This window comes from Myxine glutinosa, chromosome 4 (genome assembly GCF_964187855.1).
Source record: "Myxine glutinosa chromosome 4, kmMyxGlut1.1, whole genome shotgun sequence".
In the NCBI taxonomy this organism is placed as follows: domain Eukaryota; kingdom Metazoa; phylum Chordata; class Myxini; order Myxiniformes; family Myxinidae; genus Myxine; species Myxine glutinosa.
The window spans coordinates 67,621,873-67,649,789 of NC_136264.1; the positions used below are offsets into that span (position 1 = coordinate 67,621,873).

The 27,917-nt window shown below is 47.9% G+C and overlaps 1 protein-coding gene across 2 annotated transcripts in view; it reads left to right on the forward strand.

The window, feature by feature from the left end:
• LOC137424713 (uncharacterized) overlaps positions 1-27,917 on the forward strand; it is an 83,454-nt gene that overhangs the window by 53,413 nt on the left and 2,124 nt on the right. For both annotated transcript variants that reach the window (XM_078775828.1, XM_068112453.2), the window contains one exon: positions 13,722-13,781. In XM_078775828.1, the coding sequence (XP_078631954.1) occupies positions 13,722-13,781 (60 nt within the window). The remainder of the gene's footprint in view (positions 1-13,721; positions 13,782-27,917) is intronic.

Here is a 27,917-nt window from a genome sequence, read left to right on the forward strand (position 1 = left end):
ACCTTCTACCTAACACTTACACTACCCGCCCCGGGTACTCGTGAAAGGGGTCCACTCTTCCCCCATCCACACCTTCGCACCATGCACACCACTCCGTACCACTTACTCCAACTCTCTCCACACCACTCATTCTCTGCTCCATATATTCCACACACCTGCACTTGCACACCTGTGCTCTCACACCTGGTGCCACCTGCACCCTTCTCTCCCCAAGCGCATTCGCGCTGATCCACACACTCACTACTCCACACACTGCTCCACACACCTGTCCAGTTCTCACACAGCATCATCTCATCTAACTACTCCCCTCTGAAACTTGCGCTTCCCAGTCGTCCCTTTAAACTATTGCGCTCCCTCGTCATTATCATCCACACTAAACTACCTGCGTCCCCACTACAGGTATCAGTCACTACCTAACCTTATCGTCACCTAATGTCATCTTCTAGGGCCCTATCAATATCCTAACCCACCCGGGCTAGTTTTCACTGCCATACACCCCATAATCTATAGCGCATTTGCCCCACACTGTGAGGGATGACAGAGTTGCCATCCCACCACATGGGGGCGTCCCACTACCAATTTGGCACACCAAATTTCAACAAATCAAAAATTTGCCAATCACTACCCATCATCTGCCAATCATTACTGCCACTCCTTTGCCAATCATCAATTTTTGTTTTTCTCTAATTTTGGGGCCAAAACACTAACCTCATCACACAGTCTACTCACTAATGCCTCTCGGTGCGCCAATTCCTGTCCAAAGCCCGGCTTCGTAAAGCCAAGCCATGAATGCGGGTTGTTTGGTGCCAGCGGCTGGACACGTCCCGCATTCGGTGCAGGGCAGGAGGTTTACCCGGGCCGAGATCCCTCGCACCATCTCGGCACGGAGCCATCCCATGGCCCGATCTCGACCTGCCGGAATGCCTCAACAAAAAGTGGTCGCCATGACGACCCTTCCTATTGGGCTGCCCGCTCCGCCTAGTGGAGCACGGACGCGGCCGTTCAAAGCGAGGCACAGCGTGGATCGCGTACGGCGGTCCTTTCGAACCCGCCGTGGCTCGGATCCCCGCTGGTTCTCGCGGCACGCGAAGCCCGGCACGCACCGAGGGCCCGATTCGGCTATAAGTCGTTCTAACCTCTAACCCGGCTACTGTCGATGCTTCACCTGCATGCTTACATGCATACGTTACCCCTTTCTTACTCATACCTCCAGCCGTTCCCATGCTCCTCGTCGTACCTTCTCTTCCACACCCAGGTACACCCATTCCACTCACAGCCTTGGTCACACACCTGACCACCGAACACTTTGGCACACATTCGTTGGTCGCACACCTCACCAACACACCTCTTCGCGCCCCCTCCTCGGTCACCTCCTCTGTGACAATCACAGGTGTGCTTTCACTCGCACACCCAACCACGTGCCTCACTACCAACTCAAGTGTGCCTTCCCACACACGCTCTACCATTCCAGGTGTGCTTCCTTTCTCACCTGTCACCACCAACTCACGCTCCGTGTCACTCGTACTACTCTCACCTCCACTCTTGACAGCGCACTCACCCTTACTCTTGACAGCGCACTCTTTCCTCATGCATCCGTCCGTTACACACCTTTCTCGCGCACACTCTCCCGTTACACCCTCTGTAACACTCACCACAGGCATGCATTCTTCCTTACTTTTGACAGCGCACTCTTTCCCCTTGCACCTGTCCGTCACACATCTTTCTCGCACACCCTCTCCCGTTACATCCTCTGTAACACTCACCATAGACGTGCATTCTCCCTTTACACCCTCCGTAACACTCCTCACTACGCGCTTCCATGTGCTCCCTCGCACACGCGCTACGACCGACTCACTCTCGCCAGCACCCTCACTCCTTGGCACGCACTTTTTCCTCACACACCCCAGAGTCGGACTTTCTCGCACCCCTCCTTTTTCGCACACCAGACCTGTCGCACACTTCACCAACGGCCTCTCACGAACACCCGGGTCCATCTCGACCCCCAAGCTTCTTAAATCCCCTGGCGCATCATACGCACGACCATATTGGTCACCACTTACACCGGGTCCTCTTCCTCTTCGCTTTTCCTCCATCACCTGCGAATCCCTCATCCGGTTAATGAGCACATCATCACGATCCAAACACAGACTTTGGACCAATTCTTTTACCTCCTCTTTTATCTCTTTCTTATCCCCTCTCCGTCGCTTCTTAATTTCGCTCACCCCTTCTTCCACTTCTTCTAATTTCTGCTTCACCTCTTTTATTTCCCGGTACGTCTCCTCAAGCTCGTCCTCCAAGGCTACCTTGACCGTTTCCATGTGCGTCCTCACCTGCCGGTCCTTCGCCTCCATTACCTCTGTCACCTCGTCCAACCTCGTTGTCAGTCCCTCACGTACCATCCGACATTCCCTCTTCGTCGCTATCAAGTCGTCTTTTAGTTCTTTCTGTGTCACTTTTAACCCTCCTAGTACCGCAGTGTTCCTTTGTACCTGCTCCACTAACTCAGTCTGTCCCACCGTCAGCTGTTCCACCTCCTGCGTCAGGTCCTCTATGCCCCCTTGTAACTTTACAGTCCCCTTTCTCACCTCCTTCTCCATGTGCTCCTTACAGTGCCTCACCTCCTCGCGCACTCCTCCGACCTCCTCACTCACACCTCTTCTGATCTCTTCTCCCATCACTTGCATCTCCTGCCCAGATGCCACCCTCATCTGCTCCATTTCCTCCCTGTGAGCATCCAGTTTGGTTTCTACCCCCATTCTAACCCCCTCTATCTGCTGCCCCATTTGTTTAACTTTCCTTTCCGCTTGGTCCCTCATGTCCCTCAATTTGCCTTCCATACTGTTTTCTAACCCCATTAACCCATTTTTCACTCCCTCTATCTGATTCTCCTGGGCAGCCATTCTATTTTCCACCCCCATTAACCCATGTTTCACCCCTTCTATCCCATTGTCTAACCCCTCTAATTTCTTGTCTAATCCCTCACCGGTACCCCTCGCTTCGTCCCTCATTACCCCCATTTGCCCCATAATTCTGCTTTCCATTTCTTCATTATTCTTGTCCATAAGGGCCTTCATTTGCATTAAAAAAAGGTTCAAATCCACCGGTGGCGCTACCACGGTCGCGGGCACGGTCGCCGTGGCCATGTGCGAGGCGCCATTTTGTGCGCCCGTAACCTCGTGCGCGACGACGCCATTTTGCGACCCTGCTACCCTCACTGCTTCGCTCTCCTCATGTCCCTCAATTTGGTCCTGGATCGACCCTGCCTCACTCTCCTCTACCGGAACCCAGCCGTCTTGATCTGCCATAGCGCGACTTTCAAAATTCGGGTTTTTATTTTTTTTGTAAAACACAATCAAATTTCGCCGTTATAATTTCGAGCGCGTGAAACGCGCTCCGGGACCGATCCCACTTCCTGACACCAATTGTTACTCTAATAGTACAATTGGTGTTCCAAAATTTGGGCCTAACAAATTTAGTCCCAGGTCCGAATCCAACTCCTGACAACCAATTGTTACGGACACGACTTATTAGGATGTTGCTTGACCGAGCGGAATGGCCGCCGTGTTCGCACAAGTTACCCGATTACACTCGAACGTTGGCCGAATCGCGCTATGCTAAATCAATGAAGGAAAGGACACAACGGCTGGGTTAAATGACACGACACCAGGGGTACAGTTCTCAAGACCTCCGGAGGAGGATATAATATGGGGTATGCAGAACGTTTAGATTACACGGCACAAGAGGTACAGCACAGAAAGATGGGCACTTATACACGGTCTTATCTTATTCCTGACAGACCACAGACAAACGGGACAAGACTGACTCACACAGGGATTGATGGCAAGGAAGGGCAGGTAGTCGATGGCTCAAGGTGCACCTTGGCTCAGGGGCAGAATCGACTCGGTCCGGTCCAGAGATGCGGGAGGTATCTCTCAGCGCTAGGAGGTGGCGTCCTTTCTTCTTCGTAGCTGAGGCGCATCTGACGTCACCTCCGTCTTCCTGCGCATGTCCAGCGGGGAGTGACACGCCCTCGGCTCGTTAGCTCCGCCCCAGATGGAATCGGTCCGCCGCTTCTTATTGGGTGCGGGGGGTTACCGGGCTCCGCCCTTGACGAGGAGCTGACAGTGAGGCCCTGCGTGGTAACCCCGTCGGAGCACATGGTCAATGGCGGCTAACCAAGCCGGAGTGAGGACGCGCACTCCCCGCGCCGCTGTTGTTGTTGTTGGTGTTGTTGTTTCATGAGGAAGAGATGCGGGGAGGTATTGGGAGGTCCTAAACTTACTAATGGTGCCATACAATCACATTCTGGTGCAACGAAGAGTCAGAATTAATGGAAACGAGTCCTTAACTGACATAGACTAAGAATAACTAGCAAGATGTCCTATCGTTGTCTACGTGAGATGCGGTGAACCTGGGTGCGACATTTAATGGGGGAAAAGGGGGAAGATCGGGGCTACAGAGTGTTGTTTACAGACAATGGGACTAGGGAATGGGGGATTGGGGATAGTTGGGGAGTATTGGGGAAATAGGGGAATATTTACAAGCGGATATGGATGGAGGCCAAATCCCATATCCGCAACAATATACATATATATATATATATATATATATATATATATATATATATATATATATATATACATATATATACAGTCATGTGAAAAAGTAAGTACACCCCATGTAAAGTTTTGACTTTTTCAACATATTTCAACATACAGCTATTTGATATTCATTTCAACAATATTGATAGATAAGGGTGATATAATATAACAAATATCATGAAACATTTACATTTTGTAGTCCATTGTATAATTTAAGTAAACATAAATGCAAATTTCACATGTGGAGAAAGTAAGTACACCCCATGAAATGTTTTAAAAAAAATCTTTTTAACATATGTGGACATATCAATATTTGATCTTCATTTAAACAGTATCTAGAGATAAAGGTGATCTAATCTAACAAAAACCAAAGAAAAATCGACTTTCCAATAATTTATTCAACAAAAAATTAACAGAGGTGCCATTTCCTTCTGTGGAAAAAGTAAGTACACTCTTGGCTCTAATAGGTGGTATTGCCCCCTTTGGCAGAAACAACCTCAAGGAGGCGTTTCTTATAACTGTCTACCAGTCTCTGACATCGACTGGGAGAAATTTTTGCCCACTCCTCCATGCAGAATTCTTTCAGCTATGCAACGTTTCAGGGGTTTCTTGCATGCACAGCTCGTTTCAAATCCCCCCACAACATCTCGATGGGATTTAGATCTGGGCTTTGACTTGGCCATTCCAAAACCCTCCATTTTTTTCTTTTCAGCCATTTCTTGGTGGATTTACTGGTATGTTTAGGGTCATTGTCATGGTGCAAGGTCCACCTTCGGTTGAGCTTCAACATTCCGACAGATGGCCTCACATTATCCTCAAGCACCCTTTGGTACAATGAAGAATTCATAGTGGATTATATGATGGTGAGCTGCCCAGGCCCTGATGCAGCAAAGCTGCCCCAAACCATAATATTTCGACCACCATGCTTTCCAGTTGGTATCAGGTTCTTGTGGTCAAATGCTGTCTTTGGTTTTCGCCAAACATGTCTTCCGGTACTGAAGATGTTTTGGGAGGCCCAAATGAAATGCAAAATATCAGAAATTGAAGGCTTTTAAAAATTTTTTTAAACGATTCATATAAACATCCGTTAAATCATATCACATGCAAATCATCAAATCACAGGGATGTGGTTTTTTTATTGAAATTTTAAAAATACTGTTTACATGTTGATGATTTGCGTGTGATATTTAACGGATGTTAAAATAAATCGTGCCTCCAAATTGAAGCCCCGCCCTTAGGGCGGGTACCGTTGCTCGTCATATATAATGGCGATACAACAATTTTTACAGCTTTGCTTTGAAGAACGGGAATGAATGGGGAGGAGCGTTTTAATATGCCTGGTTGAAGGCTTTGGGTGGTGAGGGGGCTTGAAGCCAGATTTTAATCGTAGAGCCACCATATTTGTGCTCGCCGTCACTGTGATGCGAAGCGAAAGACGCCTCAGAGCTGTCACATTCACAATCGCTATGTCGTATGTACTCCCGATACGTGTACCAAATTCCTGATACGTGTAACTGTACCAAATCAACAGTTAAAAGGATTTTGAGCAGATAGGTGTTACGGCCTTGGAAAGATAAATGGAGACAGCGATCTGTTAGCGTATTCACCGCCCAAATAGCTATGTGGAATTCTCTCATGTAGAGATTAAACGTCGTTTGAACTTTGGCCTAGGTCATTATTTACTTTTAATGATGTTTATATACGAATGATGTTTAATGATGTTTATATTGGTTTTGGCTAGTCCTTTCCGCATATCTCATGGGATTGTGAGACGGCCGTGATGGCGGGGAAGGGGTTAGAATTCTCTCTAGCAGGGATTCAACCCGTGTCCTTGTAAAAGGTCTTTGTCCGAGGTCACCGAGTCCGATCAGTGCAGCCGTGCAGCGATCGGTGCAGCCGTTTGTGCAACACCCGGGAAAACAACATCGTCACAATGAAAACATCGTCACAATGAACGTTATGCGAACGTGAATGTTATGCGGGAGTCCAAACCTGAGAATTCTGGAGACCAAAGCTGAAATTGGGAAAACTAAATAGCCTATGTTACTCCTGGAGATCCCAGGATTACCCACCCAAAATATCGTTGCGATCGGTTCAGCTGTTTTTGCGGTATCTTCGAACGGACAGACAGACAGACAGACGGATGGACATTTGGTGAATTATAGTAAGATGTTTATTTAAATTATACAATGGACTACAAAAAATGTAAATGTTTCATGATATTTGTTATATTATATCACCTTTATCTATCATTATTGTTGAAATGAAGATCAAATAGCTGTATGTGTTGAAATATGTTGAAAAAGTCAAAACTTTACATGGGGTGTACTTACGTTTTCACTTGACTATATACTGTATATCCACTTGCAGAGAATGCCTGCAATTCCAAAGATTATATTAGTTGAGGTGCTACATCGGTGGTGCGTTCCTTGACTTTAACACTGCTTTTGGGTCCTGCAATTGAGGGAGCCACCTTGATGAAAGAGCCTGATGAAATGTCGAGAAAGTTGACAGAGGTACCTGAAATCTATCACATGACATCGAGGGCAGGATGGAAGGAATTGACAAAGTTGATCAATCGTTCAGAATCGTCTTTGCTCCAGGATGCGGCACCAATGGAATTGTCTATGTAGCTGCCAAATAATTCTGGCGTGGAACTGTTGAAATGGTCGACAATTCGTTGCTCAATATAACTAACAAAAAGATTTACATCGCTGGGACCCATTTTGGTACCCATAGCTACACCGTTGCTCTGCTTGTAAAATTAACTGTCGAACAAACAGCAGTTGAGAGTGAGGACCTATCCAGCGAGGCAGAGTAGAGGTTATGGGCCTTGTTCCTTATTAGTAAGGCAATCAAATAAGTGTTTGAGGGTCCAAAGACCCTCGTTGTTAGGTACTTTACGAATAAGACTAGTTTCCCACCGTTTTATAAGTGATCTTGTTGCTGCATCTGGCAATATCTTGCTATCTTTGAAACACACACTGCAAATGTTGAGAGCATTTTCTACTTCAATAACTTCCTGCTTCTTGTCTAAAGCCTGCAATCATCAACACTGCGAAACGATGACAGTGAAGGAGCTGCGCTCCAACGCGAGTCGAAAGAATTGACGCGACCAAAGACGGAATTCGTCCGAGTTGCTTTATTCAAACAAAACAGCTCAGGTATTCTCAAAAGCCCGTTTATCGGGCAGCAATATATATACACATTTATGCCGGGGCGTTTGCCCGGGAAAACCGAGACCGGGCATGCCCGGGTGTCAAGGGCGAGTCCTGGAAAGGCGAGTCTGGACATGCCCGGGCGTCCTGGACGCGGCCTGGCAAGTCGAGGCTGGGCGTGCCCGAGCGCTCTGGGCGAGCCCTGGAAAGGCGAGAGCGGGCATGCCCGGATGCTCTGGGCGAGCCCTGGAAAGGCGAGTCTGGACATGCCCGGGCATCCTGGACGCGGCCTGGCAAGTCGAGGCTGGGCGTGCCCGGGCGCTCTGGGCGAGCCCTGGAAAGGCGAGAGCGGGCATGCCCAGGAAAGACGAGACCGGGCGTGCCCGGGAGGTTCGGGTGTGCCCGGGAACAGCGAGTCCGGGCATGCACAGGAGAGGCGCGTCTGGGCCTGTCCGGACGAGCCCGGCATGGCGATCGCGCCCTGGCCGCGTCCTGGCAGGTGCAAGGCGATTGTGTACATCCAGCGGGAACCGCTACACACGCCCCTCCGGAATCGACCTGCACCGGCAGGGTCAATTTAAGGGGGGTCCGGATGACCCGGCCGAAACGACCTGGAGGGTGGTGGGGGGGGGGTCCGATCTGGTGGTGGGTGGTCGAGCGGGGGGAACTGTGGACGGGGGGCGGCCTCGCCGCGGAGGAAGGGCCAACCGTGGTGGTCGGTCGACGTCCACGTGCGCCGGTTTGAGGCGGTCCACAGAGACCCGGTCCGACCGGCCGCCGAAGTCGACGACGAAGGACTTGTCGCCCCGTCGCAGGACCCGGAAGGGCCCGTCGTACGGCGGCCGGAGTGGCCCCCGGTGCGCGTCATGATGCACAAAGACGTACTCCGCTGTGCGAAGCGCCAGGGGGGACGTAGGACTGGGGGCCACCGTGGCGGGACGTTGGCACAGGGGAAAATCGTCGGGCGGCCTCCTGGAGGTCCGAGCGCTGGTGTGCGGCGGACCAGGGACTGGTAGCTTCGGGTACGAACTCGCCCGGGACGCGGAGCGGCTGGCCGTAGACGAGCTCGGCGGCGGACGCCCGGAGGTCCTCCTTGGGGGCCGTGCGGAGGCCCAAAAGGACCCACGGCAGCCGATCGGCCCAACCGTCGTCCTGAAGGCCGGCCATGAGTGCGGCCTTCATGGAGCGGTGAAACCGCTCGCACAACCCGTTGGCTTGGGGGTGGTAGGCCGTGGTGCGGTGCAGCGTGACCCCCAACGAGCGGGTGACCGCGCCCCAAAGTTCGGACGTGAACTGTGGTCCGCGGTCGGACGAGATGTCCGCCGGTGCGCCGAAGCGCGCGACCCAGGTGGCGATGAACGCCTGCGCCACGTCGGTGGTGGTGGTGGAGGTGAGGGGCACGGCCTCCGGCCACCTAGTGGTCCTGTCCACCATGGTGAGCAGGTGGGTGAACCCCCACGATGGGGGCAGGGGACCCACCAGGTCCACGTGGACGTGGTCGAAACGCTGTGCAGGCACGGTGAAAGGTGCTAGCGGGGCCTGGGTGTGGCGGTGGACCTTGGCCCGCTGGCAGGCCGTGCAGGCGTTGGCCCAGTCGCTGACGTTCCGTCAAAGGCCGTGCCAGACGAAACGCGCCGACACCAGCTTCTGAGAAGCTTTCCGGCCCGGGTGAGAAAGGCCGTGGATGGAGGCGAAGATGCGGCGCTGCCAGGAAACGGGCACGATGGGGCGAGGCTGGCCCTGGGAGACGTCGCAGAGCAGGACGGTGCCCGCGAAGGGGATGTCGGCCAGGCGGAGGCCCGTGTCCGCTGCCCGGAGGGCCTGCACCGAGGTGTCGGTGGTCTGGTCGGCCGCCATGAGCGCGAAGTCCACGCCGAGGTGGACCGTGTTCGCGCTGGCCCGAGAAAGACAGTCGGCCACGGCGTTGTCTTTGCCGGCGACGTGCCGGATGTCCGTGGTGAATTCCGACACAGTGGAGAGGTGGCGCTGCTGGTGGGCCGACCACGGCTCTGTGACTTTGGCCATTGCGTAGACCAAAGGCTTGTGGTCGACGAAAGCCGTGAACGGGCGGCCCTCCAGGAGGTGTCGGAAATGGCGAACGGCCAGGAATAGACCGAGCAGCTCGCGGTCGAACGTGCTGTATTTTAACTCGTTTGGCCAGAGTTGCCGGCTGAAAAAAGCGAGTGGCTGCCAAACCCCGTCCACCCATTGTTCATGGACGGCGCCCACCGCGTAGTTGGAGGCGTCCGTAGTGAGTGCGATGTGCGTGTTGAGCACCGGGTGAGCCAGCAGCGTTGCGTCAGCGAGGGCCCGTTTTGCGCTCACGAAGGCCGCGTCCATGGCCGCGGACCAAACGATGTCATGCTTGGCCGGCTTGCCCCGGAGGGCCTCGTAAAGGGGCCGCATGAGCTGAGCAGCGCGGGGCACGAATCGGTGATAAAAATTCACCATGCCGAGGAACTCTTGTAGGGCCTTGATGGAACGGGGACGCGGGAACGTGGTGATGGCCTCGACCTTGGTCGGCAGCGGCACGGCCCCGGTCTTGGTGATGCGGTGGCCCAAAAAGTCAACGGTCGTCGTGCCGAAGTGGCATTTGGCCGGGTTGACAATGAAGCCGTGCTCGCTGAGGCGACCGAACAGTGTTCGGAGGTGGAGGAGGTGCTCGGCACGGGACGTGCTGGCGACGAGGATGTCGTCCAGATAGACGAAAAGAAATGGCAGGTCGCGCAGCACGCCGTCCATTAAGCGCTGGAACGCCTGGGCCGCGTTCTTGAGGCCAAACGGCATCCTCAAAAATTCGAACAAGCCGAACGGCGTGATGACGGCCGTCTTCGGGACGTCGGCCGCCCGGACAGGTACCTGGTGGTATCCCCGTATCAGGTCAATTTTGGAAAATATGACCCGTCCCGCCAAACGGGTGGAAAAGTCCTGGACGTGCGGGATCGGGTACCTGTCGGGGGTGGTAGCGTCGTTGAGGCGGCGGTAGTCGCCACACGGGCGCTATCCACCCCCCGGCTTTGGCACGATGTGCAGTGGTGAGGCCCACGCGTCGAACTCGGCCTTTGCCATGGCGAGCTTGGCCGGGTCGAGGCGGCGGGCCCTGGCATAGACCGGCGGGCCCGTAGTGGGTATGTGGTGCTCGATCCCATGCCGCACTGCGACGGCCGAAAACGTCGGCCGCGTGAGGGCCGGGAATTCCACGAGCAGGCGAGCGAACTCGTTCGCCGTCGGGAGGGCGCACGCCAGTTCGGTCGGCGCGGAGCTGCTCATCGTGCATGCCAGGGAGCTGAAGGTCTCGGCGTTGACAAGGCGACGTCGTTTGACGTCGACCAGCAGCCCGTGCGCGCAGAGGAAGTCGGCGCCCAGCAAAGCCATGGGGACGCAGGCGGTCACAAAGGTCCACTGAAAGCGCTGGCTGCCGAAGCAGAGGGTGACGTCGCGCGGGCCGAAAGTGCGTATGGCCGAGCCATAAGCAGCGACCAAAGAGGGGCCGCAAACGGCGTCCCGCCTGTCCTGCTCGGAGGCGGGTATGACGCTCAGTTGGGCGCCGGTGTCACAAAGGAAACGCCGCCCGGACGCTTTGTCCCGAATAAAAAGCAAGTTGCCCGAGTGGCCGGCGCTCATGGCTGGGAATGAACGCCGGCCCGGCCGTTTCCCGACTTGCCGAAAGTGCACGGGGGTCGGCACGTCCGAGCCTTGTGTCCGAACCTGGCATGGTAATAACACCACGCCTGGTCAGGTGGAGGCTCCGGCCGTCGTGTTGGAAGCGGTCGGCACGGCGTGGCGGCCGCCAGTTGCACCGGCAGTTCGGCCTCCAACCGCGCAGGGCGCTCGGGCGTCGTGGGCGTCGCCTCGGACGGCGGCAGGCTCCAGGTAGCCGCGCCGATGTGTTGGCCCGCCGAGGAGATCTTATCGGCTTCCCTGGCGAGGGCGCGGGGATCGGTGATCGACGTGCCAGCCAGGGCGAGGCGTACCGGGTGAGGCAGCTGGTGAAGGAACAGCTCGTGGAACAGAAAATACGGAGAGTGCTCACCGAGCAACGAGAGCATATAGTCCATGCGCTCGGACGGGCGCGTGTCGCCGAGCTCGGCCAGGTCGAGCAGGCGCCGTGCGCGTGCCGCTGGTGAGAGGGCGAAAGCATCGAGGAGGAGCGTCTTCAGCACGTCATACTTGTCAGCAGCCGGCGGGTGCTCGAGGAGGCTCAGGGCGCGGGCCGCGGTGGCGGAACCGAGCGCTGCCACGAAATGGTGGAAGCGGGTGTCGTCCGCGGTGATGCCTCGCAGGGTGAACTGGGAGTCCGCCTGGTCGAACCAAACAGCCACGTGAGCCTCCCAGAAGGTAGGCAGTTTAAGAGTTACTGCCGTGTCCATGTCGGTAGGTCACCAGTGAAGGAGCTGCGCTCCAACGCGAGTCGAAAGAATTGACGCGACCAAAGACGGAATTCGTCCGAGTTGCTTTATTGAAACAAAACAGCTCAGGTATTCTCAAAAGCCCGTTTATCGGGCAGCAATATATATACACATTTATGCCGGGGCGTTTGCCCGGGAAAACCGAGACCGGGCATGCCCGGGTGTCAAGGGCGAGTCCTGGAAAGGCGAGTCTGGACATGCCCGGGCGTCCTGGACGCGGCCTGGCAAGTCGAGGCTGGGCGTGCCCGAGCGCTCTGGGCGAGCCCTGGAAAGGCGAGAGCGGGCATGCCCGGACGCTCTGGGCGAGCCCTGGAAAGGCGAGTCTGGACATGCCCGGGCGTCCTGGACGCGGCCTGGCAAGTCGAGGCTGGGCGTGCCCGGGCGCTCTGGGCGAGCCCTGGAAAGGCGAGAGCGGGCATGCCCGGGAAAGACGAGACCGGGCGTGCCCGGGAGGTTCGGGCGTGCCCGGGAACAGCGAGTCCGGGCATGCCCAGGAGAGGCGCGTCTGGGACCGTCCGGACGAGCCCGGCATGGCGATCGCGCCCTGGCCGCGTCCTGGCAGGTGCAAGGCGATTGTGTACATCCAGCGGGAACCGCTACAACAGCTTTATTTGCTCATGAGTTGGAGATCCCAGCACGGTTCACTCATTGTTGGTAAACCTTTAATTTGTGGTTCTTTTGAGAAACTAACCCCGACTATCATTCAAACTTTTCAACAAACTATCATTCAGACTCACAAGCTACCTTACATACTGATCATTCAAACTGCTAATAATACAGCAAATGCCTCATATTGTCAAAGATCCTTCTATAGTAACATCAATCAACACGTTGCTTTCTTTGTTGGTTATTACTTTTGCAAGGTTTTTGTCCAGGGACATGTTGTAGGATTTTGCATTTTCTCTTGCATCTGTGTGCATGAACCAAATTATTTGAGATGAAAACTCACATGTTTGAAATTTCCAAATGCTGTCGACATTTTGGAGCCTGCTGCATTAAACCCTACCTTGCGAAGGTTTTGCAAGTCATGAAGCCATGGAGGTCAGTTGTGGAAGACACTGCAAAGGCCTTTCATAACTTTGCCTAGTTATGTGAAAAAATGCGTGGGACCTTTGAGACTCGTCCGAGGTAGGCGGTCGCCATTGTGGGTGGCTGCTGGCCCTTCTTATGGTAGTTGCGAGGTCATCATAGAAACAAAGTTGCAAAGGACACAGATAGCTCAGAAGGTGTCACTAACGAGGGTTACAGAGGCCTCAAATTTGTGACTGCTTAGCATTTCCCATCTGAATTGGGTTGTCGTGTTTCGTGTTTCCATCTGAACCCTTGGTTCCTAATGTTGACAATCCACGTTCAAATTCCATATCCCATATATATATGTGTGTATGACCATTTGTCCATTTTCTACTAATGTCCTTGTAATGAAGGTAAAGGTACACTGACATTGACTGTAATGTCTTCGTGTTGCTTTGCTGCATGTGATTTTTAAAATAAGTTTGAATATAAGGCTTACATCGTCAATGTAAAAAACTAATAATCTTCCTCTTCTTCTGCAGGCTGCTCAAAGGTTTACACCAAGAGCTCTCACCTGAAGGCTCACCAACGGACACATACGGGTGAGCTTTCTCCCAGTTTTCATTACTTACACTTGTTGGGTTGGAAGATTTTCATCTTTATATAAAAATGGATGAGGTGTGTGTGTGTGTGTGTGTGTGTGTGTGTGTGTGTGTGTGTGTGTGTGTGTGTGTGTGTGTGTGTGTGTGTGTGTGTGTGTGTGTGTGTGATACTTTTTGTCTATTAATTACGTACGTCTATTAATTAATTACGTATTAAGTACTATTGAAATGTACCTTTAACTCTTTGGACTGCTGAGACTCCTTCAACCTTTGAAGACCCTTTAAGACCCCTCCAATCCTTAAGACCCCAAATACCCCTACAGACCCAAAGGACCAAAAAGTCCCCGAGGGCCAAAAAGACCCAGAAAACCTAAAAGACCATGAGGACATACAACACCCAGATGACCCAAAAGACCCCAAAAGTCTGTGATTACCCAAAAGTCTCCAAGGACCCAAAAGTCCCCATATTACCCAAAAGTCCTTGATGACCTAAAAGACCCAGATGACCCAAAAGTCCCCGAGGACCCAAAAGACCCCCGGGGACCCAAAACACCCAAATGACCCAAAAGTCCTTGACCCAAAAGATCCAGATGACCCAAAAGTCCCTGAGGACCCAAATCACCCAAAAGTCCCCAAGGACCCAAAAGTCCCCAAAGACCAAAAAGACCCAGATGACCCAAAAGTTCCCTGAGGACTCAAAAGATCCAAAAGTCCCTGAAGACCCAAAAGACTGAAAAGTCCCCAAGGACCAAAAAGACCCCTCCCCCTCCCCGAGTCCAGCATGCAGGTATGCTACAATGTGGTGAAGACCAATGAAAATTTGGTATAACGGACCAACGGGCCCACTAGTCATACTAAAATATGCAATTTGGTGTTTGTCTGTCTGCCTGTCTAAGGATTTTTCACCACAATACATTCTGTCATTTCTTATCCAATCTCAACCAAACTTGACAGGAGGACTAAGAGTCACACAATGGAGATTGTAGTGAATTCATTCCCCCCCCCCCCGCCCCCTCCCCAAGGGGGTTTTCTCCGCCGATGTGATTGCATGTTAAGGTGTATATCGGTGTTAAGATAGCTTTATCCTGGTGTTTTTCCAAGGCCGCTTCTAATAACAAAACTAATAATAATAGCATCTACGTAGTATATAATAATAACATAAGGACTCGACTTTGTTATCCCGTTTACGCCGCACCCAGTGACCCGATGCCCACGGCACTAATGGATTTACGATCTACGAACCGCACTCTTTGTTTATCACGTACAGCCATACTCGAAAAATCTGAATTAGCCGACGTTGGGGCCCAAAAGCATCCGATTAACTGCCGATACGACGCCATCTTACGACGCCATCGTATTGGCGTCTGCTGGGCGAAGGCGCAGCAAGCCGTCCGCTGATTGGACAGGCGAAGGCGAAAGCAAGCCGTCCACTGAGTGGACAATCCAGAGCATGCATTTGTGCCGGTGTCGGTGATCGTTGTTCATTTACGCACTCTTCATTCTCATCTTTCTTCCTAACTCTTACTCGGACAAGCAAATCCCCTATGCCATCCATAATGGTACACTCTATCCATACACCACATCCTCCCTTCCGTGGCTGTTCCACGGGTTTCGGCTAGTTCTATTAATATTATTACAAAACAATAATAACACAAATAATATCCCACTTCCTCAAGGGGGTTTTCCTCCTTGGCCAAACGCCGTGTTAACATGTATAAATAGCTTATCGTTCCATTTTTGTGGGAGTAAAGGCTCTACCAGAAGTAAAAAATATTATAAACCACAAACATGTATGATTACCTTTTTAAACAGTCACAAATGCTGTTTAACACTAAACTGAAATAAATTTGGAGGAATCCGGACATCAGTCTCTGCTTATCATGTCGACGAACGCACCTGATTGTAGATCTACTGTAGTCGATATACCCCACAAGGGTAAATAACACGACCATTCCTGCCGCTCTTCCGTGGAGTTCTTCCAAGGAGTTTTTCGTGGCGTTTTTCCAAAGCCGCTTCTCGTTATAAAAATAATAATAACAACATTTATGACAATGGCATAATAGTAATGATATTACACAATAATACCCCCACTCTCCAAGGGGTTTTGTGTCTTGCCATATTGACACCCGCCCCCCACCCTTTTCCTCCCCCTTTTCCTCACTCACTCCCCCTTTCCCTTCCTCCCGGTGTACTAGTAAAATGAAATAGCTACCACCATTTACTTTGTGATGGATTGCGCTGCTTGTGAAGCACCAATCTGACAATTTATAGTTGGGTCGGGAATCTAATCTAGTATCTAGACAATAACTTCAATCTGAGTGCACTATGTCTGATCTATACTGCAAACCCTTTATACATTATATTCTGTGCTACTTAAGCCAAATGAATAACAATTTAGGGACTGATCACAGAACACCGACAGTATACCTGTCAAAGTGGGCAGTGAAGTCCCACATGTCCATGTTCTTTACTCTGATTTTATAGCCATGAAAACACATTTCTTGCAACACTCTATGGCAGTGTCATGCTTATTGGTGGGTATGAGAATAGCTTATCGTTATACACAAAGGTTGACCACCATAAACCTTAACTTAACAACTTATTCACAGTGTTTATGAAAGCTTGTTATATTTCACTTTTTCAATACAAGTTCAAAGTAGCTGTCAAGGCAAAATTTACTGCATTGAAAAACAGGAAGACATTTGTCAACATCTAAATTAAATTTAAATATCGGGTAAGATTAAAATAACACTAAAGTACTTCATGTGAAAAGTTAACAAACATTGCCCTAACTTACTCGATAGGGAAAATGGCTCAGGGAAATGACTGGGTCATAATTACTCATCAAAGCACATCTTCAGTCATTGGTGGTTATTACTTTCACCCCTGTTTGTCTGCCTGTCAATTTGTTTGTGAGCATGATTTATCAAAAAGTTATGGACGGATTTGGACAAAACTTGGCGGACAGGTTGGGTGTGCGCATGGAAGAAATTATAGATATTGATGAAGATTTGGATCCAGATCAGAGAATTTTTTTTTTAATCTTCAAGTGATTCTTCATCATTGAAAGATAGCGCCAAAAACTATATATAGCATCTATATCAATCTATATATCAAACTATATATATATATATCTATATCAAATATCAAATATAATCTATATCAAACTATATATAGCAACTATATATCAATAGCATGATGTCTCAAAAAGTTGTGGCCGAGTTATAACAAAACTAGGTGGACGAGTTGGGTAGGTGGCAAGTTGATTAGATTTTGGTTCAGGTCCAAATCTTGATCTGGCCAATTAATGGGATACAAAAAATGTTAACTGTTCGAGCTGACGGAGGTATGCTCTCTACCGAGTGCCAGTGCCGTTCTAGTTTGTAATTGTTCTTGTTGGTTTGCCTCGAAAACCTCTTTATTAACTTGCGAGTGGTTAACTTACAGATGTCTGCTAAGACATTTGTCACACAAGTCCATAAGTATAAACACATCCATCATATCTTTGCCCACTTGCATTGTGTTCTAATGTGGAAATGGATCATTAAAAAAACTTTTGTCTCTTGTTTTTTTAATGCAATTCATGAACTGGCTTTGACTGACCTTCACCTGGTCTAAACCTCCTCCATCACTTTGTTCCATGACATTGAATTTCCAAGTATTATGCTCTACAATTGTGAAAAAGAGACTTAAACACACCCTAAAAATTCATACATTGTGCACTTCAACATACCATTAAATCTATACATCGGGGTGTTAAACCTATCCGTAAATCTCCGCACGCAGGCAAAGCTCAACATTCATCCAGAAGAAATGCATGATACAAATGGGATACATTTTAAACGTACAACTACAACATGGAATCGCAGTTTGTTTGTTAACACTGCGTTAAGATACGACCTGGGCCGACAGAATGGTCCCGATGTAGTGGGTATGCACACTCGCCTCCAAGCTGTCTAGCCTGGGTTTCAATCCCGAGCCAGTTATAAACCGTCATCCCAGTGTCTGTCACAAATTACAAGTTCCCACCCGAACTACTGTTGGGAAGGCAAAAACAAACGAGCCAGTTACCAAGAAACTGCTTTGGCGAAACTGATGCTCTGTGATGGAGCACGAGGATCATCACAAAGTAGACCAAACCATGTCAGCGTTGTTAACAGTAGCCTATACCGGTACAGAACGTCTTTGAACAAAGATTGCAGTGCATGGCGATCTTTTCATTACAGATAAACCTCCATCCATTTAGCATTGTGACCTAAAAATAACGTTTCACAATAAACTTCGAAAGAGCTCCAAAATAAGCTTAAAATTAATTATCTGTGGAATTGATGGCACAATTCGTTAAGAGTCGATGAGTTTGGCGTTTCAAGCCCTGGCCAAGTAATGAGTTGTATGAAGGACTTTAAATTTGGTTCGTGTTGCTTCCTTCCTTGACACCCAATGTTTAAAAAGGATAAAGCATGGACTTATAGAGGGGTGGAGGGGGGAATTGGCAGGGAGGGTGGAGTAATGGGAGGGGTGGGGAGTGGAAGAGAGGAGTGAAGAAGAGGGAGTGGGGGAGAGGGAGAGGAGGGGAGAGAGAAATGGGAGGGAGAGAGAGAAATGGGGATAGGGAGAAGGTGGGGGTGGGGAGGAAGTTGGGAAGAGGTCTCCTTCTGCATCCATCTTGTCCACCCCATTCCTCCCCACCCCATTGTTTGGCCAAGCCTCCCTCTATTTTGTCCTCCAACTCTGGTGTTGGTGTCGCCCTCACCCCCACCCCCCCCCCCCTCGCACTACAGTTCCTTTTGTCCTGTTGCATCCTTATCCATTCAGTGTTCTAGCTCTTCCATGAGCCTTGACATTGCGTACCAAATACTGTTATTTCTTGGCAACCATTGTGCAGGCCTGATGAATCGAATGGTGTTTTTCTATGTTGAAGTTCCTTGGAAGGGAGGTCATCTATTATATTTTGCGAAATGTGGTGTCTCTCCGTGCATTCGTCTGCCTCCCGTTTAGGGCGGCCGCTTCCCGCATCGTGTTGAAAAAGCTCAATATTTACTTTTCAAATGACAGGAGAACAAGCATGAGTAATGGTGATGCTAAATTTTATTTCGCAAACAGGATATTTTGTCTTCTTTTGAGACAAATTGAACCTCCGCCACCCAATGTTGCACCACCATTTTGCGGTGGGCAGTATAATTCGTTCAGAGCTTTGGTTCCCAGTGAAACCAAAAGTGTAACACAATTAACCTTTTTAAAGTCCATGAAATAATTTAAATTGATAGATTAACTTTCACTTTTCCTGTCACTGGGAACGGATACTTTTGCTTGCTTTTCCTCTCACTGGGACATGTACTCTTCCTAATCAATTACAATAATGTACTTTTAAATGATTTTTTTTTCTTTTCGTTTGAAGGGATTTCCCGGTAGTGACTTTGAAGGGACTTCTAATAACTTTCACAAGAGGCGTTTCATTGCCCATCCCAAGTTGTTACCTTGAAAACATTAAGAATGAATCACAAAGGTGGACCGGAACCACATGCAAACCACATCCAGCATGGGAGGCAAATTACCCCCTCTCTAAAGTTCAAACAACAAGCCAGCTGGGGTTTGTTTTTACCAACAATGCAACAGAGTCATATCAATTCTCCTGATGTGAGCTCAGTTTCCAGCAGGATTTGAATATACCTCCGGTATGCGAGACCAGTGTCCTCACCATTAGGCCCCGAATGTACCATTTGGTTACTAAACACACAATATTAATGGAGAGCGAACCCATGCCGAAAACTGTAAACCCCAGCTCGTGGTTACATTTAAGGCGCATTATGGGTGAATGGGAACCCTGTCATTAAGGTTATTTTTACCATTTCCAAAAACTGTGCTTACGTAATTGCAAAAGGGCATGAGAACACAATGCAAGCGATTTCCACCCCTGAAGTTATGATAGATCAGCAACGTATTCTTTCACCACAATGAATGTTTTATTTGGGAGTCAGTTTGCCCCACTTTCTAAATTGCTCAAAAAGAATTACAATCTCTCTTCATGACGCATTTATTATTTTGTTAACCCGTACGTTAAGGACAGATTACCAAACTAATAACTGCGTCATTACATCGGGAGTGATTGTAAAATTTTACATCTGCAAAGCACTTTAGTTGCAGGTCATTGGTGCAACAGATGGTAAGGAATGCAAAGGATGACAAGGTAGCTCAGAGGTAGTTGACTCACACTTGGGTTGGCTTGGTATCAATTCTTGACGGAATTGGATCCTTTTGTAAATAGTTAACCAATGTGGGTGAGTACCTTGGCCAAATTACAAATTCCATCAAATCTAGTAACCTGGCTGCTATACACCACCCATATAAGCGAGCACAGTGGTAGGAGAAATAACCATAGAAGATGACAATCGTGCAGTTATGGGGGAAAATTAAATCCATTCTGCAGGGCTCTGCTTCATCCTTTAGGTGGTACTCCCACACCGTGGGCAGTAGTACACTTGTCGACTCACCTTAGCTTGGCATTATGCACATTTTTGTGCAGCACATTTTTGGATCCACTACACCAAAAAGGTGGTGCTATTCCAACTGCAACAGCGAGGACGTATATACCCCATTATTTTTCTGGGGAATTTAAGGAGTTGCTAACCCCACTAAAACCTGGACGGTACAACTTTTACCTCATTGATAAATTTGGTCCTAATCTGTCCAGAGGTGTAGGAGTTCATGGAACCACCTTTGGAGGCCATTTTCCCCCGCCGAGCAGGGGTTGGCCTTTTTTGGGCACCGTGGTCCCCTTTTTGAAGCAATGTTTTATAGCCGGATGCCCTTCCTGCCACCAACTCTGCCAGTCGCCTCTTGCAACGCACAGGGCATTACCAGTGAGCTGGTACTCATTTTGCCGACCTTGGAAGGATGACAGGCTGAGTCAACCCCCCTGGCGTTAATTCAGCGATCAACAGGGATTCAAACCCAGGATCCTAGGATCCCAAGCCGGCACCATAACCGCAAAGCCAACACCAGGCTTAGGTGTAGGAGTTCATAGGTAACAAACAAATGGACAAACAGATCGACATTTGTAGTTATAGATTGAGTTCAAAGCAGAATGAGAAAATGGCCTGAAGGTTTCCACCTGTAACATTCGCAGATTCGCAATTGACCGGCGTTTAGAAACATTCAGCTGCAATAAGTTTTTTGCCTGAGTCTTTCACGGAACGGCTGTCAATGCCTGACGCTCGACTGAAGGTAGCACAGGAATGTGAAATTTATTGGTTCATCGTTTAGCATTTGCCGTTTCCTAATTGTGTGATTGCTTTTGGCAATGCACGGGTACCTTGTTAGTTATATATACTGTGTGTGTGTGTGTGTGTGTGTGTGTGTGTGTGTGTGTGTGTGTGTGTGTGTGTGTGTGTGTGTGTGTGTGTGTGTGTGTGTGTGTGTGTGTATGTATGTATGTATATATATATATATATATATATATATATATATATATATATATATGTGTGTGTATACCAGTATATACATAATGTGACTGGGGGAGGTGGTAAAAATATATTTTGTGCCATGGGTAATAATCGCCCATGTTTGCGGTAGAGGTCAGTAAGTTACTTGCACTGTGGCATGTGTATAGTTGAAAATCGTAAGTGAGGGGGGGGGGAGGGGGGGTTGTGCCTCTGACCTGACCCTGGGTACAACCAACACAAGTGCAAAATTTGGTGATCAGCTTCGCCCTGCTCTTTTTCTATGATTTTAAGATGTACTTACAAAAGCATTGTAGTCGGTTAATACCCAGGATTAGTTTTTAAAATATTTTTATTATAGCAAAAAAAATCTTCAACAAGCAATGTGGAGCAATATCGTTAGTAGTTGATGATGAAGTGCTCAATCCAAGCACTGCTCCTCTGGATGACAGCTGTCATATGGGCACTGAATTTATCAATGACTCAGCTGAGAACTGAAGCTGCTGATACATGTCTGATTTCATGTCTGATGTTATTTTTCAACTCCTTCAGTGTGAGGGTTGTTTTCATAGAATTTAGCTTTGAGGGACCCCATAGGTAGGAGTCAGGAGGAGACAGGTCCAGGGAGTAGGGAGGCCATGAGTTGGCCTGTCTGTCTGCTGATAAATTAGTTGATCACCCGGGAAATGTTGTCTCAAAAACTCCAAAGCACCATTAGATGTATGTGGTGGTGCACAGTCTTGCTGCAACCCACCTTTGTAAGATGACTGAAATCATAATGATGGTCTTGCTTCTTTCTCAGTGCAAGAAGGAATCTTCTCTGCAGCATGTCTAGGTACAGTCACGTGAAAAAGTAAGTACACCCCATGTAAAGTTTTGACTTTTTCAACATATTTCAACATACAGCTATTTGATCTTCATTTCAACAATATTGATAGATAAAGGTGATATAATATAACAAATATCATGAAACATTTACATTTTGTTGTCCATTGTTTAATTTAAATAAGCATAAATGCAAATTTCGCATGTGGAAAAAGTAAGTACACCCCTACATTTATCACTACTTCAAATACCTAAAATTAGAATGAGGTGCACCAGCTCAGGTGCAAATGATTAGAACATTGTTTGAGAGGATCTTGGAGGAACCTGTCTTATTTAAACCTCACACATTTCGTTTGGTTTGCTCTTTGTTGTTGAAGTGTGCGGTGTCACCATGCCTCGATCAAAAGAGCTCTCTGAGGCTTTCAGAAAGAAGGTTATAGATGCCTATTAGTCTGGGAAGAGATTTCAAAAGATTTCCAAACAATTTGAAATCAATCATTCGATTGTCCGGAAGATCATCTACAAGTGGAGAAGATTCCAAACAACTGCCGACTTGTTCAGGCCAGGCTGCCCCAGCAAGTTCAGCCTGAGAGCAGACCGCAAGAAACTGAAAGAAGTCTCTAAGAACCCCAGAATGTCATCACAGGACCCACAGGTAGCTCTTGCCACTGTTGATGTCAAAGTGCACGAGTCTACCATGAGAAAGAGGCTGCACAAATTTGATCAACATGGGAGGTGTGCCAGGAGGAAACCTTTGCTGTCCAGAAAGAACATCAGGGCAAGACTAAAGTTTGCCAATGAACACCTCGGCAAAGACCAGCACTTCTGGAACAATGTGCTCTGGACAGATGAGTCAAAGGTAGAGCTATTTGGCCACAGTACCAGAAGACATGTTTGGCGAAAACCAAAGACAGCATTTGACCACAATAACCTGATACCAACTGGAAAGCATGGTGGTGGAAATATTATGGTTTGGGGCAGCTTTGCTGCATCAGGGCCTGGGCAGCTCACCATCATAGAATCCACTATGAATTCTTCATTGTACCACAGGGTGCTTGAGGATAATGTGAGGCCATCTGTCGGAAAGTTGAAGCTCAACCGAAGGTGGACCTTGCAACATGACAATGACCCTAAACATACCAGTAAATCCACCAAGGAATGGCTGAAAAGAAAGAAATGGAGGGTTCTGGAATGGCCAAATCAAAGCCTGGATCTAAATCCCATCGAGATGTTGTGGGGGGATTTGAAACGAGCTGTGGATGCAAGAAACCCCTCAAACATCGCACAGCTGAAAGAATTCTGCATGGAGGAGTGGGAAAAAATTTCTCCCAGTCGATGTCAGAGACTGGTAGACAGTTATAAGAAATGCCTACTTGAGGTTGTTTCTGCCAAAGGGGGCAATACCACCTATTAGAGCCAAGGGTGTACTTACTTTTTCCACATGCGAAATTTGCATTTATGTTTATTTAAATTATACAATGGACTACAAAATGTAAATGTTTCATGATATTTGTTATATTATATCACCTTTATCTATCAATATTGTTGAAATGAAGATCAAATAGCTGAATGTTGAAATATGTTGAAAAAGTCAAAACTTTACATGGGGTGTACTTACTTTTTCACGTGACTGTATCTATCTGTGTTGACTGTCACTATTTGTCCTGCTCCGTTCTCAAAGAAGAAAGATCCTATTATACTGCTATGACCAATAGCACACCAAACCGTTGCCTTTGCTACAGAAACTAGTTGTTCCATATGTTAGTGCAGTTGATATTCTGCCCAAGATTGCATGGTCCGTGATCATGTGGCTGCTGAGATGGAAGTGGGCCTCATTGAAGATGTTGTCTCTAAAATCCTGGTCTTCTTCTATCCGCTGGGCAATGGCAGTGCAGAAGTCGAACCTCTCCCTCTTATTTCTTTCAGTCTAGTGCCGCAATAACTGTATCTTGTAAAGTTTCAGATTGCCATATATGATCCTGCCAATGGACATGCCAGAAGTTGCCATCCACCGTGCAAGTCAGCATATCGACCTTTTCGGAGAAGCCTCTCACTGAAGATTTTCAACCACTCTCCTTTGATTTGGTCTTTCACACTTCCATTATCTCTAAACTTTTCAACAATATGTTTGAGGGTTTGTATTGTGGAATGCTTGCATTTGGATAAACCCTACAAAACTGTCTTTGTGGAGAAACATATGATTTCATCACAAAAATTATCTCCAAATGAGCCTCTGCTGGGGCACAGGGACATTGTTAGACATAGTTGAAATTTCTATGGAAAAAAACTTTTAACCTTTTTCTTTAGGTGACCTGAAATTTAAAAAAGAGTGTCGCATTTCTAAAATTATTATGGCTATTTTAAAAGTTGCACATTATTTTGGACCACCCTGCTATATATTGTCGTGTAGCTACCCTGTGTGGTGAACACCGCAGGGTGACACAGATGACCAAATGAGCTTTATACTCTGAAGCGTTCAATCCCAAAAATGACGGTATTCTTTACACGCGAGGGAAAAAGGAGGGGGATGACGAACTTACCTGGACGGCCTCCACCCGACGTCTTCATGCCCATATGAATTAACTCAAACAACACAGAATTAAAATGTACAAAAATAAACAGGTTTATTAAAGAAAATGCCGGTAACAAAGAAAACACGATAAAACTATATTCCTAATTGGAGTGTTCCCATACAGACCCGAATACAGACAAAAAGGGAAAAATAACTGAAAATAAATATGTGGTATTTATTAGGGGCACTTAGCTCAAATCAGCTGGTGTATCTCGTCAGGAATTGTCCAGGCCCTGAGCACGCAATTCGGATGCGGCTTCGGCCTTGGCAGGAAAAAAGCCTCAGTCGAGGAAAAAAGCCCCTGGTTCACTCGGCCGTGCTCGTTGCCGCGAAACAGCCCCCCCCCCCCCCCCTTGCGAGGAACGAATGAGCAGGCATGCAGCTCGCAACCCCAGCGGCGCCCATCTTCACGGTCCGGCGCAGAAAACCGCAGCTCCCGGCCCGTGGCTCTTCCTTCTCACGACCACCAGCAAGATGTCCTAACACGGCCATTCGCGATGGTGTCCAAAATCAGAAGGGGCGAGAAGATGTCGGCATATGACCGCCCACAATGAAATCCACAACGAGAAGGACCAAAAGGACGTCGATGCCGAGAGAGACAAAATGTTGATGCGGGGAGAGACCAAAATGCGACCGTTCACCAACGAAGTCCAGAACGAGAAGGCGCAAGAGGAAACAATAATGACTGTTTGCTATGGTCTTCAGAACGAGAAGTGGTCAGAGAGAAAATGTCAGCCAGAGCATTATTTTATCGTCCAGGCTCTGACGTCATCTAAAAACGTCTCCTTGTCCGACCCTATCAGCGAGTGCCACCTCTTAGTAGTCCATCTCTGCTCGATCAACCTAACCAATCTCGTGCTCTGCAGGGCGTGGCCTCTCGGACCTGCCGCTTGTATTCTTACTCATGTCAATGTTATCCGCGATAGCGCTTGAAGCCCGATTTCTGGCTAGTTTTTATATTTAGTGCCATTAAATGCGTGATTCTGGCTCTATGTGTGGGTGCTGTGTCAAAAGGAACAAAGGAATAGATAACAGAGGCAACTACACACAGGGGATCAATTTACCCATAACCCCTCGCTAATTAACAAGCCCCACCCCTCTGATGGTGACGGAGATACAAGTTTACCCGACATCCGGTCTACACAAATTCCCTACTTATGGTACATCGAGGTTTCTTCTTCTTCACAACAGTCGGAGCACACTACCTATGCATTATACCTGGTCTACAGTATCACTACCCCCCCACAAACGTAACAATATCCCTTATACAAATAAAATCTTCCCCGCCTTCCTTCCCCATATTCTCGAAATACGTGTTACTGGAAACATATTTAAAATGCACGACACATATCTGATTCATGGAGCATCTTGTACCTGTATTATGTGATTCTTAAGATAGTGAGGAATTAAAAGCCATTGCCTTTGCATCATGAAGCATGAATCCAAAGCTGTTGGTGCATGTTGTGTTCATGTTTGTTTTTAAGCTTTCATTCTGTAGGCATTATTTCATTTCCTGTTTTCTTGCAGGAGGTGTCATAAAAGTGTTGGAGGTGACATGTAAGATTTATTACTTGACATTCAAACTTTCAAAGACCTTGTCATACTGTCATGCCCCATGCATGAAACTGAAATAACTTTTGAAAATTCTCTCCATTTGTTCCCTTAATCACAGAACAACAAATGTTGGAATGTCTATTTTGCTAAATAGTAATGGCTAAATTTATTTCGGCAATTGGTTTTATGTGTTTTTCACATCTTTCTCCAAACCACACTAGAATAAGATATACAAGGAAACTTAGACACAGATGCCATAAACGTTGCACCTAACTTATGGCAAAATTATATCTTTTTGAGACCTGGGGGTAAAATTTTACCTGCATGGTCCTTGATACCTGAGACATCATTCACAAACTGCATTCATGTTGTCTCACATATAATGACTTGTCTTGGTTTGTTGGATGGCTATAGTGTGTGTTGATAATTTAAGAAGTGTTCAAAAAACTTTTTTAAACATTTCCAGTGGTTCGAAAGAGTGCCTCATAACACCTGGAATGTTCATTTTTAAAATCAGTTATTATACAGTTAGTAAGTGTCACTCAGTGATAAACCAAATTGTACTGCATGTTAATGCACGAGATAATGTGGGGGGAGGGTGGGGGTAAGAGTAGAAATTATAATGTTCAGTAACATACTGTATGTTGGTTTGTCACATAACATGACAAAAATAATATGTACAATCATTCATGAAAGCTTTCATGAATTTGGAAGGAAGGATTTGAATGAATTTGGAAGATTTCATCTTTCATGGAAGAAGTTTCGGGAACTGATTGGCGTGCTGATGAGGAGGGGAGTGTCGTTGAAGCTGAAGGGAAAGGTGTATGCTGCATGTGGGAGAAGTGTTATGATTAATGGGAGCGAGACATGGGTAATGAACGTAGAGCAGCAACGAAGGCTGGAAAGGGTGGAAATGCGAATGGTTCGGTGGATGTGTGGAGTATCGTTGAGAGAGAGGAAGAGAAATGATGAATTGTGAAAGATGATGGGAATAGAGCCTGTGATGGATGCTGTGAAGAGGAACAGGTTGAGATGGTTTGGTCATGTGTTGAGGAAGGATGAAAGTGACTGGTTGAGAAGAGTGATGGAAATGAATGTAGAAGGAAGTAGAGGACGGGGAAGACCGAGAAAGACTTGGCTAAAGATGGTGGAAGAAGAAATGCGGGCAAGGGGGTTAACAAGGAGAGATGTAGAAAATAGGGCAAAATGGAGAAGATCGTCATGGGGCCCGCAAGGCTAACCCCCGCTCTAGCAGGGAAAATGGCCTTAAAATGCATGTTGTTGTATTCATGAAAACCTGTAGAAATTACAGTAAATCTCTACAAGTATAACTGTAAGCTACAGGTAGAGGGGGAATAATACCAACACCACATTGCTGGATCAACTGATTGTTTAGACACAACTGAGTTTGTGGACCCACCATTTGGATAGGTTCTGGGCTGAAACAGTCAAAATCTCAATGAAGATGATAGAGCACAGCTGATGTTCCAGGCAGTCAAGAGAATTGGTGACACATTAACAAGCAACGAAAGTTCTTACTTTGGAGGTACAATTATATTATCTGTTACTGTTCATTAAATCTGACTATAATGGAGCAAACGTGGATGTCACCGAAACTCAAAAATTGATATGTGGTAGAAATATCGCCTCCTTTGGTGGTAGCCGGTAATAGCGCCACCTTTGGTGGCAGCCAGTATTACAAATAATCTCCCAAATCCCTATGGTGGCAGCCAACAAATAATGGAG